Here is a 12,109-nt window from a genome sequence, read left to right on the forward strand (position 1 = left end):
AGAGCTGCTGTTGGGAAGGGCCCCTGAAACCCAGTGTGGACAGCCAATGGACCCAAGAATCGTGATGGTGGCAAAAATGTTACCTTCTGAGAACCACACTGACCTGTGCAGCTTTCACTAAAACATATTACAGATTAAAAGAATAAAGTATTTGCAAAATTTTTAAAAGTTGATAATTTACATTTGTATTCATATACCTGGCAGTGGTTTGAAAAGCATCAAAAACCAATTAATTCTGGTGTCTAATTCAAAACTAATATGAATAATTGTGAAGAAGAAGCAAGATATCTGACTGTAAAGGAAAATTTGTATGAATTTTAAATATGCCACGAAAGTAAAAGCTAAAATGTAAATTTGCTCTTCTTTTTCGCTCTGGTAACTACTTTCTTTTTTTGTATATGGTGCTGGGAATCAAACCAGGGCCTCCCATGTGCTAGGCAAGTGCTCTACCACTGAATCACATCCCCAGGACTGATTCCTTTAAAATAATAAATAAGTAAATAAATAAATAAACAAACAAATGATTGCAATATAATTTATTTTTATAGAGTTACAAAGATTTGTCCTGCTCAACTGAAAAACAAAGCTGACAAAGGCTTTGTTATGGTCCTTGTTATGGACTATTCTGATGAAATTTAAAATACTCTTTTAAAATGCCATTTCTACCCTAGCACCACAAAAAAAGCATCATTACTTATTTATTTATGTATTTGGAACTTGGGATTAAACCCAGTGACACTCTACCATTGAGCTATATCCCCAGTCCTTTTGATTTTTTTGAAATAGACAGGGTCTTGCTAAGTTGCTGAGCCTGGACTTGAACTTGCAATCCTCCTACCTTAGCCTTCTGAGTTGCTAGAATTACAGGGGTGTCACCTGGCAAAAATGCCTTGCAAAAAAATGTCATTTCTCATAATTAGAGGAACAGGTATAGTCTCACTTAGGATAGTTTTAAATTGAGAACACACTGCCAGGTTATGACTTAATGAAATCCAATTCACATCTTTGAATTCTGAAACATGAGCACAGAAGTGAACATGTCACTCCGATACAAGAACTGGGACACAAGTACTTCAGGCTCCAGAACAGGAACCATCACCTTGGCCACAAAGCCTTGCTCAAAGCCCCACTTGGCAAGAGGCTAGGGTGCTGACCATTCTCTCCTGAACATCTAGCAACAAAGGTCAGCGGGCACAGTATGTCACCTACATTTGTCAATACAGGCACTCTTTTTAATTTTAGGGAGCTGGGAGGGTTTACCTCAAGATCGCCTTTGGTAATTGATTCTTCTTCAACCCGGAACTGAAGGTCCTCAACTTTCCTGTGGAATAAAATAAAAAGAAGCACTTAAGAAAGCAACTAAGGACCATGGCGCTACCTTGTACCCCCACCAAAATCCGTAATCAGTATTCTGGAGAACTCAGATGAAGTGAAAAAGGATACCTTGGAGTCCCAAAAATAAAGAAATGCATCTTTGGGGCTCCAGTTTATAATAGTTATATTCTAATTATTTAGAAAACACCAAAGTTTTATTCAGGTACAAACTCCAGAAGGCATAAGGTTAAGATTTGAGAAAAATGCTGTGCATGGTGGTGCATGCCTATAATCCCAGGGGCTCAGGAGGCTGAGGCAAGAGGACTGTGAGTTCAAGGTCAGCTTCAGCAATTTAGCAAGGTCCTGCAACTTAGCAAGACTCTGTCTCAAAATAAAATATAAAAAGGGCTGGGGATGTGGCTCAGTGGTTAAGTAACCCCGGGTTCAATCCCAAGTACCAAAAAAAAAAAAAAAAAAAAAAGAATTGAGAAAAAGTAACTGGTTTCCTTGGTCATAAACACAGAATGAATCTATCAAGACAAGACTAGCCTAGCCTAGCCAGGTATGGTGGTGAACACCTCTAACCCCAGTAACTGGGGAAGCTAAGGCAGGAGGATTGGAAGTTTGAGGACAGCCTGGACAACTTAGCGAGACTATCTCGAAATTTGGAAAAAAAAAGATCTTGGGATGCAACTTAGTTGTAGAGCACTTGCCTACATATGCAATGTTCTGTGTCTAGTCCCCAGTATTGCACACAGATACACAAGGTATGACCAGCCTAAGAGGAAAATGTCTTTCTCATGGAAACAGGCTTAAGGCTTCAAGCGTTATTCCTAATTTTCAAGAGAGAAGCCAAGGGAGAGTGACGCAGAACACAAATCTCTCTATGTCACCTCATATCAGATGTTTATGTGAGGCTAGCAGGCTTCTCATGCAGAAGAGGCCCCAGTTTTAATGTCTCTAAGGCAATACCTGCACTGCTCCAAGGTTAGGAGAACGGAGTGAAGAATGATTGGGGAGGAAGCCATCAAGAATCCTATTCTTTGACTCTAAAATGCACATTTTCTACTTTCTCACATTGTGAAATCTGACACTGGGCATGGTTTCAATCTATGTAATCACAAAGTCAATTAAATAAAGTGATATTCAGAAGATTTAGAAAAATCTAAGTAATGTCCACACTATTAATCTCCCACCTTTTTTTTTGGTGCTGGGGATTGAACCCAGAAGCATACACGCTAAGCATGCACTCTACCACTGAACTATGTCTCAGCCCCACATTATGCATCTTTCCAAAATTGGGTGCAAACAAAAGGGAAATAGGACTGGGATTGTGACTCAGTGATAGAGTGCTTGCCTAGCACGTGTGAGGCCCTGGGTTCATTTCTCAGCACCACATATAAATAAATTAAATAAAGGTCCATTAACAACTAAAAAAATATTAAAACAAAAGAAATTTTAAAAAAAGAAAAGGGAGACAAAGTTCATATTCTAAGTGCAAAAAAAAACCGAAATTCTTCAAACTTACTGTTACTTCTACCAAAATTAAGAATAAAAAATCCTCTTTAATTAAATGGGAACTCTCATTATGCGTTAAAACACAAGACTATTTGGGAGCTGGGGAACATTTCTGCAGTCAGAGTGATTTAGGGACAGAAGCAAATGGCACTCTCAATCTCTCCTTGCCAGCCAGTTTTTGAATGTTTCTGTCTCCAGTAAGGAAGACAGGCCTTGGCAAAGCCTGTATGGCCCTCACTGTGTACCTGGGACTCTCCTGGGTAGGCAGTAATATTGTTATTACTGAACTAAGGTGCTCTTATCAGAAATGACAGGATGGTAGAGGACAGAGGACAGCTTCCCAGAACCCAGGAATGGTCACACAGTTTCCATACAGACACTTCTCAGAGGTCTTGTTTGTTCGTGGTCTCAAGGAGCCTCCTTGTTTAAGAACCAAATTTCTCTATCTCACATCACTTAGCATTTGATTTCATACTGACTTGAATAATGATCTCTAGTTGCTCCTCATGTGAGAAATTCCTAAGGACTAGGACCTTGCATCAATCACCATGCATAATATAATCTCATAAATAGTAGTGACTTGAACTAGAACAGCCACAGGTGAAAACTGGTTGGAATTACCTCCACATTTCTGACCAAGGACACCCTCAGGAGATATCTCAGCCTGCATAGGGAACTCAATAAATCTGTTAATTAGGTCATGTCTAAATGAATCCAAACTTCTTAAAAAATGTCAAATCAAAGTGCATCTTCAGCTAAGGAAGGAAGATCACAAGTATGAGGCCAGTCTAGGCAATTCAACAAGACTGTATCAAATAAAAAAGGGGGCTGGGACTGTAGATCAGTTGGCAGAGTGCTTGCCTCTGACATACAAGGCCCTGGGTTCAATCCCCAGCACCAAAAAAAGGGGAGGGGATGCTGGGGATGCAATTCAGTGGTAGAGCAAGCACCCCTGAGTTCAATCCCCAGTATTGTCAAAAATAAAAAATACAAAGCACACCCTCTTTATCTGCAGGAAGTGTGTTGGGTTTCTTCTGAACACACTCATCCCTTTGGTTCTGAAGGTGAACAAGAAGGTTGTTGCTGGGAAATTTCTTCCTAAGATCGTTTAAAAGGAAAAGCACACTTGCACTCAAGGACAGATAGGGATCACCTTTTCTCCTCCTCCAGTTGGTTGAGAAGCTCCACCTTCTCTCTGTCGGCTGCTTCCACCATGGTTCGCAGCTGGTCCATCTTGGCTTCCAGCTCCAGGACATGCTGGAGAAGCAAGGAGGAGAATGAGTGGCCACATTCTGACCAAGACACAGGCCCGGGGTCCTCCAAACAGCTACTGGTAAGGGTTACCATGTTGGGTGGGCATTACTCTAAAACCCTGTCATCTCTAAATGCTTTCTACCTTAATAGGCTATTCTCAGCAGCTTTCCGAGAAACTACATGATGAAAAAACCACCATAAAAATCAACAAAGGGCAACAGTTAGCCGACTCTCTTCTTTCCTGAAGCTGAAACGCATGTCAATAATAATCGACAAACGGGAGCTAGGATGGCTGCCAAGGCCCGAGTGAAAAGTGGCTTAACACAACAGGCCCAGAGGCCTGGAAATAAAGACCAAAAGGCTGAGGACGGATCAGAAGAACAAAAAACTGCACCCAGGTCACAGTTTTCAAAGGAGCTCAACCCAAAAGCTGACACACGGTGCTCTCAAGACCAGCTCTTGGCTCCAAGCACCAGGTGCACCACCTCCTCACTCAATTTAGGAACCATCACCATCTCCACAACAAGGTCAGCGCCAGTCTTCACCTGGTCATGCCCGTCCCGGGCCAGGGCTAGCTCCTGCTCTATCTCCCCCACGTGGCTGGTGGCCTTGGCCACCTCGGCCCGCTCCAGGTCCCGCTCAGCCAGCAGCTGCTCAATGTGCTGCTGCTTCTCCTTCAGCGCCTCCTGGAGGGCAGTGGTGCCCGAGATCTTGCGGGCGTAGCGGGAGGAGGTTTCAGTCAACTGCAAAGGAAAGTTAGAGAAGTGAAGGGCCATGGCGCTACCAGGGAGACAAGCAGGGAGCAAGGCATGCATGGCGGGCATCTCCTCAGCAAAGCAAGAGCATGCACGGTTGGCTCGAGGGTCTGCCAAGTGCTAGGCAAGGTTCTCAGCAAGAAAACAAGACAGCATAAACCTTTGCCTGTGATCCTCACATCAGCACAATGAGCCCAGGGAACAATCCAGAAGGCGTTTAGAAGACCACATGGCTCAAATCACAAGCGTTCTGGGCTTGGCTGACTGGGCCTTGTAGGAATCTAGAAAAATCCCACAGGACCCATTTAACAGTTTCTCTAGATTCTATTTCAGCGTGTGCAACAGTTATCTTCTCATGATGATGTTTTGGCCAATCTTTTGATCTTTAGACTTGAGGTTGAGACCTTTTTAAGCTTCTTAATCTTCTAAATACTATTAAGATTTGAAGAAGTCACCCTTGGAGTCACAAGCTTTTCTTCAACTGATTAAATAGTTAGTTTTTTGTCAGAAATCTTCATCCATCTTTCGAAAGGAACGACATGGGAGATCTCAACCAGGAATCCACTTCAGGCCCTGTTCCCCAACCAACATAGAGGGAGATAACGGTACCTGCTTTCATAAGCATATGGCCCTGTGTGACTGAGTGGGGTGTCTGGGTGTGACACACAGACAAGAATGGAAGGGAAAGCAGATGGGGAGAGAGGAAGAGAGAAGTTTATGGACAAAGAAAAATAGGCTAAAGGGAAACACGTGAGAAACAGGAGACCAAAGAAAGAAAACAAGGGAAGATAGACGGACCAGGACCGTCAGCCTGCCATCTGCTAACTTCTGCTATTTTATATCCAATCCTCCACCTTGGGCTAACGTCAGGTAAAATCCCAAAGAAGATGATGCACTGCTAACTGATGGCAGGTGACTGGAAGAACTGAGGGCTCCTCTGCGCTAGGCCCTGTCCAAGGCCTTCAGCAGAGCCGGGCTCCAGGGCTACTTGGCCTTTACCACCTTCTGCAGTCAAAGCTCCGCTGTTGCCAGAGTGCTCTTCAGTCAGTCTGTCGAGCCCTCACTGCAGGATGTGGACTGATGAGATCTTTCACAATTAATAATTCATCGATTTGGTAACTATATAAAGAGTAAGGGATCTGGTCAAATCCAAATTGCCTTTTGCTGTTTCTTTTAGTGCAACTTCCGGAATTAGTTTAAACATATTGCAGGGAGGGAGTTCCTATTCTTTTAACCATTTGACCCTGACTTTCTACTTTCACAATATGGCTACATTATTCAATTATAACTTCTCTTATGTAGCTAACATCTCTTCTTGTATACATGAAATGTAAGGTCCCAAACCAGGTACAGAGATGCCCAGGGGGCTCCTGCAAACACACAGGGTCATGCAGGAAGCTTTCAGATGCCAAGGGAAACAGAACATCTACTGAACACCCTGGAAACAAGTGGACAGAAGCGATTTGGTTTCAATACCGCATTCCAATTCTTTCCAAAGCTCCCCATCTTTGCAAAACTGGGTTTGGGCCACTGCCAAGATAAAAAACAAGTCCTGTCCAAAAATCAGTGCAGCCCAGCAAATGAAGGTGGAGATGGTGAATCTAAAGTTTGACAAGAAGTGCCAGAACAACAGGGCACAGTATGTCACCGTGATTATTAAAAATGAATTTAAAACATTAATTTTTCTTTCAGCTTCTGTTTTCCTGGGACAGAAATGCATCTCTGAGCAATACAGTCAAAAAGACACTTTTAATTATTTTATATTCTTGTCATTTTCATTCATGGTTATTTCTGATTCAGAAACTACAGCCACCCTGAGCTGAGGTGGTGGTAGAGCACTTGACTGGCAGTGCTAAGTCTTACTGGCACTGTAAGACTCTGGGTTCAATCCTTAGCACCACTGGGGGGAAAAAAATGAAAGGAAGGAACTGAAGCTACCTTATACAAACACACAGACAGGCTCTATCACAGGGCAAGGAGACTCATCTCTCACGAATTTTCCTCACTAAATGAGATAAGCTAAGAGAAATCAGAACTTGCCTAAGTAAGAAGAAACACTGGTAGGAGCAGGAGGGGCTGGTATTTCCCAAAGAAATGATGTCCATATTGGAGCTTGCAGACCCTCTCTGAACAAGGCTTTGTCCAAACAAAGGGGTTTTCATCCACCTCCAATTCATTCTGGTCACACTTTCCTCCTAAGAATCCATTTGTAATTTTTCTGTTGAGAATGCAGTCCTTTTTTTCATATGCAAACTGAAATAGTCCCCGTGGTATTTATTTTACCTGAACATAAAAGGGAAAAACTCCAGCTGGCTGGCAGAAGAGTCCAACCCCACCTAAAGAGTCTAGTCCTCTCCTTTCTCCCCGAGAAAATGAGAAAATGAGGTCAAGGGTGTTCACCCTCATGAAGCAGAGACACTGAATTCACTCTGGAACAGAACCTCATGCTGCCATTTTTGATGTCAACGGCATCTGCCTCACCTCAAGTAAATACATTTAAGGGCAGGGGATGAGGCCAAGAGTTACTGCTCTTGGCCCCAACAGAATACCATGTTAACAAGAAGATCAAGGTGTCATTGTGACTCTGATGAACCTATTTTCATTGCCCTGAATGAGAAAAAGGGGAAGGAGATAAGGGTCAAGAGAGGAGAGGAGAGAGCCAGGAGAGGGAGGAGGCACCATGATGTGGCTTTTCCTTGCACTCTCTGGCCATGCCAGGAACATGTTACACACTGACTGCTTTCAGGGAGCCAGACTGTTTTAATATAATATTAAAATCCAAAAAACAAGTTTTTCTCAAAATACTTAGTTCCTAAAAATATTTGAAGAAAAGAGAAAGAGACCACACTTGAGAAAAAAGAACCTCCAAACCTTCCCATCACTTTGGCCCAAAGTAATTTCAGAGAAGAAATTAAGCAGTAGGTGCAACAAGTTCACAAAAACTGGTAGATTTTTAAGTCTAAGAATCCTAGCCAGATGTGGTGGTGCACACTTAGAGCTATTTGGAATCTATGACTTAGAATCTATCCCAGTGGCTCAGGAGGCTGAGGCTGGAGGATTGCAAGTTCAAGACCAGACTCAGCAACTTAGCAAGACCCTAAGCAATTCAGCAAGTCCCTGTCTCAAAAACTAAAAAGTGCTGCAGATGTGGTTCAGTGGATAAGTGACCCTAGGTTCAATCCCTGATACCAAAACAAAAAAGAATCTGAAAAGCACTATTATAAACCCTTCTTCTGTCAAAAGCTGCATTCCTGCTGGAGTTGGCATGTTCAGAGCTTACTTGCACAGACCTTGGCAGCAAGCCATGGCCAGCACTCAGCACAGGGAAAAGCAGAGCAAGGGCGCCCGCAGAGGGCAGCACAGTGCCTGGGAGGCAGAGTTCTAAGAAGAAGGGAGGCTTACTAGTCCTGTCCGACTGGGCTTGCTGCTCACAGAGGAAGCCACGGAGCTCATGGAGCTGAGGGAGGAGGCGGACGGGCTGCGTTTCAGGCTGGCAGACGTGGTGGCCATCACACGCCTCACTGCGGCAGCCTTGGCTTTGGCTGGTGTGGTGGAAGGGAAGCCAATCTTGGTCACTTTGTGGACCGGAGCAAACAAGCCATATTTGGGTTGACACTGAAAATACCTTCAGAGAAGAACAATAAGAACAGCAACAAAAACAATTTAATTACAAAAAGTAACACCTGTAACAGAAAGGCTCTCCAAAGTAAGTGTGCCTGGTGTGCTGGGACTAACACCTGGAAGCTGGGCAGGTGGCTTTCCCACCTGTGTAGGTGAGTGTCAGGCGGTATGCTGGGAACAGCATGGCAGCACGCTGTTCATTGGCAGCTCAGGTTCAACACATAATATTTCTACCACCTGGTAAATGTACAGCAGAGGAGCTCAACAATACAGTGTCCCCACTTAATAAAGCCAGGCCACACAAAGGGGAAAAGCACACAAGTCCTGACTGGCAGATCCACCAAGTCAACATGGAAAAATTCTAGTAATGTCAGCTATTGGACAACCTTAGAGCTCTTCATCCTTGAAAATAATGATGGTCTAACATCAAGAACAGGTGGTTTCAGAACCACTGCTGCACCCACCAAGAGGTTGTTATCCACAAGTCATTATATTTGGCAGATTAAGCCCACATGCATACAATCGACTGTGCGTGCCCTACAGGTAGAATGTTACCCACACACTTCAAAGATCAAGGGAAGCAGTAAATATACTAATACTACTAACAATGATGCATCCCCGGGGTTGGGTGGTGGCTCAGTGGTAGAGCGCTTGCCTAGCATGTGTGAGGCACTGGGTTGGATTCTCAGCACCACATATAAATAGATAAAAATAAATAAATAAAAAATATTAAAGAAAAAAAATGATGCATCCCCTGTCACAGTGCCCAAGGCCTCCAAAACATTTAAAAGTAAGTGAGAGAAATCCCTCTTGCACTCCTTTGTGCTGCTCTTTGACTCCCATCAGGTATTGGAGGCCAGAGGCAGTGGTCCCTGGACCATGGCTCTCTCGCCAAAGGATGGAATTCTCATCAGACAGGAAGACATGTATTACAGTTCTTTGCCTAACAAAGGCAGTCACCTTCTCTTCTCTCCATCCCACCCCCAGATGTCCTAGAACTTGTAGGAACTTCCTATAGTTTGCTATCAAAAGGGAAAGAAATAGCCAGGTGTGATGGCGTACACCTGTAATCCCAGCAGCTCAGGAGGCAGGAGGATAGCGAGTTCAAAGCCAGCCTCAGCAACAGCGAGGCACTAAGCAACTCAGTGAGATCCTGTCTCTAAATAAAAGACAAAATAGGGCTGGGGCTCAATAACTTGAGTTCAATCCCTGGTACCCCAAAAAAAGGGGAAGGATAGCACGATGTTTCCTATTTTAAAAAATAAACTGGGTGAGGTGGTACAGGAGTGCGATCCCAGCTACTAAGGAGGCCAAGGCAAGAGGTTGAAGCTCAACCTGTGCAACTTAAGGAGATCCTATGTCAAAATAAAAAATAAAAACTTAGAAAAATGAGAAATTATACCCCATTTGATTCAAATGTATGGTGTGTCAAGATCATTGTACTGTCATGTTTAATTAATTAAAACAAATTTTAAAAAGATAAAAGATAAAAAATAAAAATAAAAAGGGCCAGGAGTAGTGGCACACACCTATAATCCCATCATCTTAAGAGACTGAGGCAGGAGGACTCCAAGCTCAATGACAGCCTCAGAAATTTAACAAGGCCCTGTTTCAAAATAAAATACAAGATGGGCTGGGGAGGTGGTTCAATGGCAAAGCACCCCTGGGCTCAATCCCCAATACCAATAAATAAATAAATACTAATAAAGGCTGGAGATATATAGCTCAGTGGTAGAGCACCCTGGCTTCAATCCTTAGTACTGGGGAAAAAGAGAGAGAGAAGAAGAAACAACTGCTGCACTGGTTCAGAATCTATCAAGATGTATCAAACTTTACTAAAGAGACAATCAAATTCCAGCAGGGTCTCGGGAAACAAAAGCACAGTTCTTCAGAACACTCGTTCCTATTGCACCACGCACACGGACAGTAGCTTGAGCAGCCTCACACACAAGAGGAAGACACAACCTCAAGAATCCCAACCAACCTCGTTCCAGCGACGGCACCATCGTTCTTCCCAAGAGGTTCGTCCAGCTCCACACCACACCATTCCCCCTTGGCAAAGTCGGTCTCCCCAAGAAACCGGACAACACCAGCCTTGGTGCCACCAACCTGGAAGAAGAAAAGGTTAAAATGATGAGATGGACATGATTCTACAGGTTACTCCATCATTTCAGCAGCAGCAGCTTCTCAGCTCTTTGGGAGCTGTCACAGACTGGCAAAGTTACCTGGGTGACTGACATTGCCAGTCTAATCCCATACCTGGCATACCCCAATAATGAAACAGCTTGTGTAATGTACAGTCACTAACACTGCTCTCCAAAGCAATTGCTCCCTATCTTAGAAAAATACTTTTATTGCTCCAGAGCAATTTTCTTGGTTGAAAATAAATTTTTGCTACAAATAAAACCTCTACATTATTAAAAGGAAGCAGAATTCACCCATAATCCCTACATAACAAGTACTGTTTATTTTCTCACATTTTTTCTTTCACATATTGATCCATGAAGGCAGTGACATGTGCATATCCACACATCCACAAAACACGCTTAGTTTGGGCCTAACTATAAGGAATATGAAAATACACTGTGAAGCTCTGTTTCCTCACAACTATTAAAATCACCGTGTGTGTGTGTGTGTGTGTGTGTGTGTGTGTGTGTGTGTTTCTGGGAATCAAACCCAGGGCCTTACGCATTCAAGGTAAGCTTTCTACCAACTGAGCTATATCCCCAGTCTCTCATGTTTTATTTTATGTGAACTATTCCAAACCATGATTCACTCTTAACTTTGGTCCAAGCCAACCTGGGCAACTTAATGAGATTCTACCTCAAAATAAAAAATAGAAAGAGCCAGGCATGGTGGCACACGCCTGGAATCCCATCAGCTTGGGAGGCTGAGGCTGGAGGATTATAAGCTCAATGCAATTTAACAAGGCCTTGTCTCAAAATAAAATACAAAAAGTTCAATATGTGAATGTTATCTTTAAAATTACCCGACCAGCACTACTAATTACTCTTTCCCTCACATGGACATGAAAGCACATATGTGTTTGAGTCTCTGTGCATGTTCAGAAGTCCCATATTTGAGCCACTGCGCTGGTAGTACAGTTATTGCTACGGTACAGTTGGCATTGCATTTGCTAGCACTTGTCTCCCTTGCTCCTGTATTGCTTCAGAATGTTCCTTGATTTTTTACTTTTTTTCTATTTCTTTTTTCTCAATTTCCATTTCAAAAACTTCCCCAATTTGGGACTGGGGTTGCAGCTCAGTGGCAGAGCAGATGGCTCACATGGGTGAGGCACTGGGTTTGATCCTCAACACCACATAAAAATAAATAAAGGTATTGTGCCCACTTACAACTAAAAATATTTAAAAAAAAAAAACAAAACTTTCCCAATTAGAAGAGAGGTCACTGCAGGAAATTAAGACTATCACCAGCAAAATTATAAATACAATGCATGTACAATCAGAGACAGTTGCTAACGTTTAGATTCATTCTCCTCCAGGTTGCTGTGGTTGAATATGGTTTGTTCCCACCAAAATGCATGCTGAGGCCTGGTTCCCCCAGCAGCAGTTGTTGGGGCCTGGCAGGAGGTACTGAGTGACAGGGACACGGCTCTTATGAATGGATTAATGCCTTCTTGTCTGAGT

At 43.2% G+C, this 12,109-nt stretch overlaps 1 protein-coding gene across 4 annotated transcripts in view; it reads right to left on the reverse strand.

Moving 5' to 3' along the window:
• The window catches only part of Clip1 (CAP-Gly domain containing linker protein 1), a 114,903-nt gene that overhangs the window by 56,826 nt on the left and 45,968 nt on the right, over positions 1-12,109 (reverse strand). For all 4 annotated transcript variants that reach the window (XM_076847629.2, XM_076847349.2, XM_076847535.2 and 1 more), the window contains exons 5-9: positions 10,447-10,571; positions 8,244-8,466; positions 4,632-4,829; positions 3,986-4,089; positions 1,261-1,321 (exon numbers count right to left, since the gene is read on the reverse strand). In XM_076847629.2, the coding sequence (XP_076703744.1) occupies positions 1,261-1,321; positions 3,986-4,089; positions 4,632-4,829; positions 8,244-8,466; positions 10,447-10,571 (711 nt within the window). The remainder of the gene's footprint in view (positions 1-1,260; positions 1,322-3,985; positions 4,090-4,631; positions 4,830-8,243; positions 8,467-10,446; positions 10,572-12,109) is intronic.

Source organism: Callospermophilus lateralis, chromosome 1, assembly GCF_048772815.1.
Source record: "Callospermophilus lateralis isolate mCalLat2 chromosome 1, mCalLat2.hap1, whole genome shotgun sequence".
NCBI classification, from domain to species: domain Eukaryota; kingdom Metazoa; phylum Chordata; class Mammalia; order Rodentia; family Sciuridae; genus Callospermophilus; species Callospermophilus lateralis.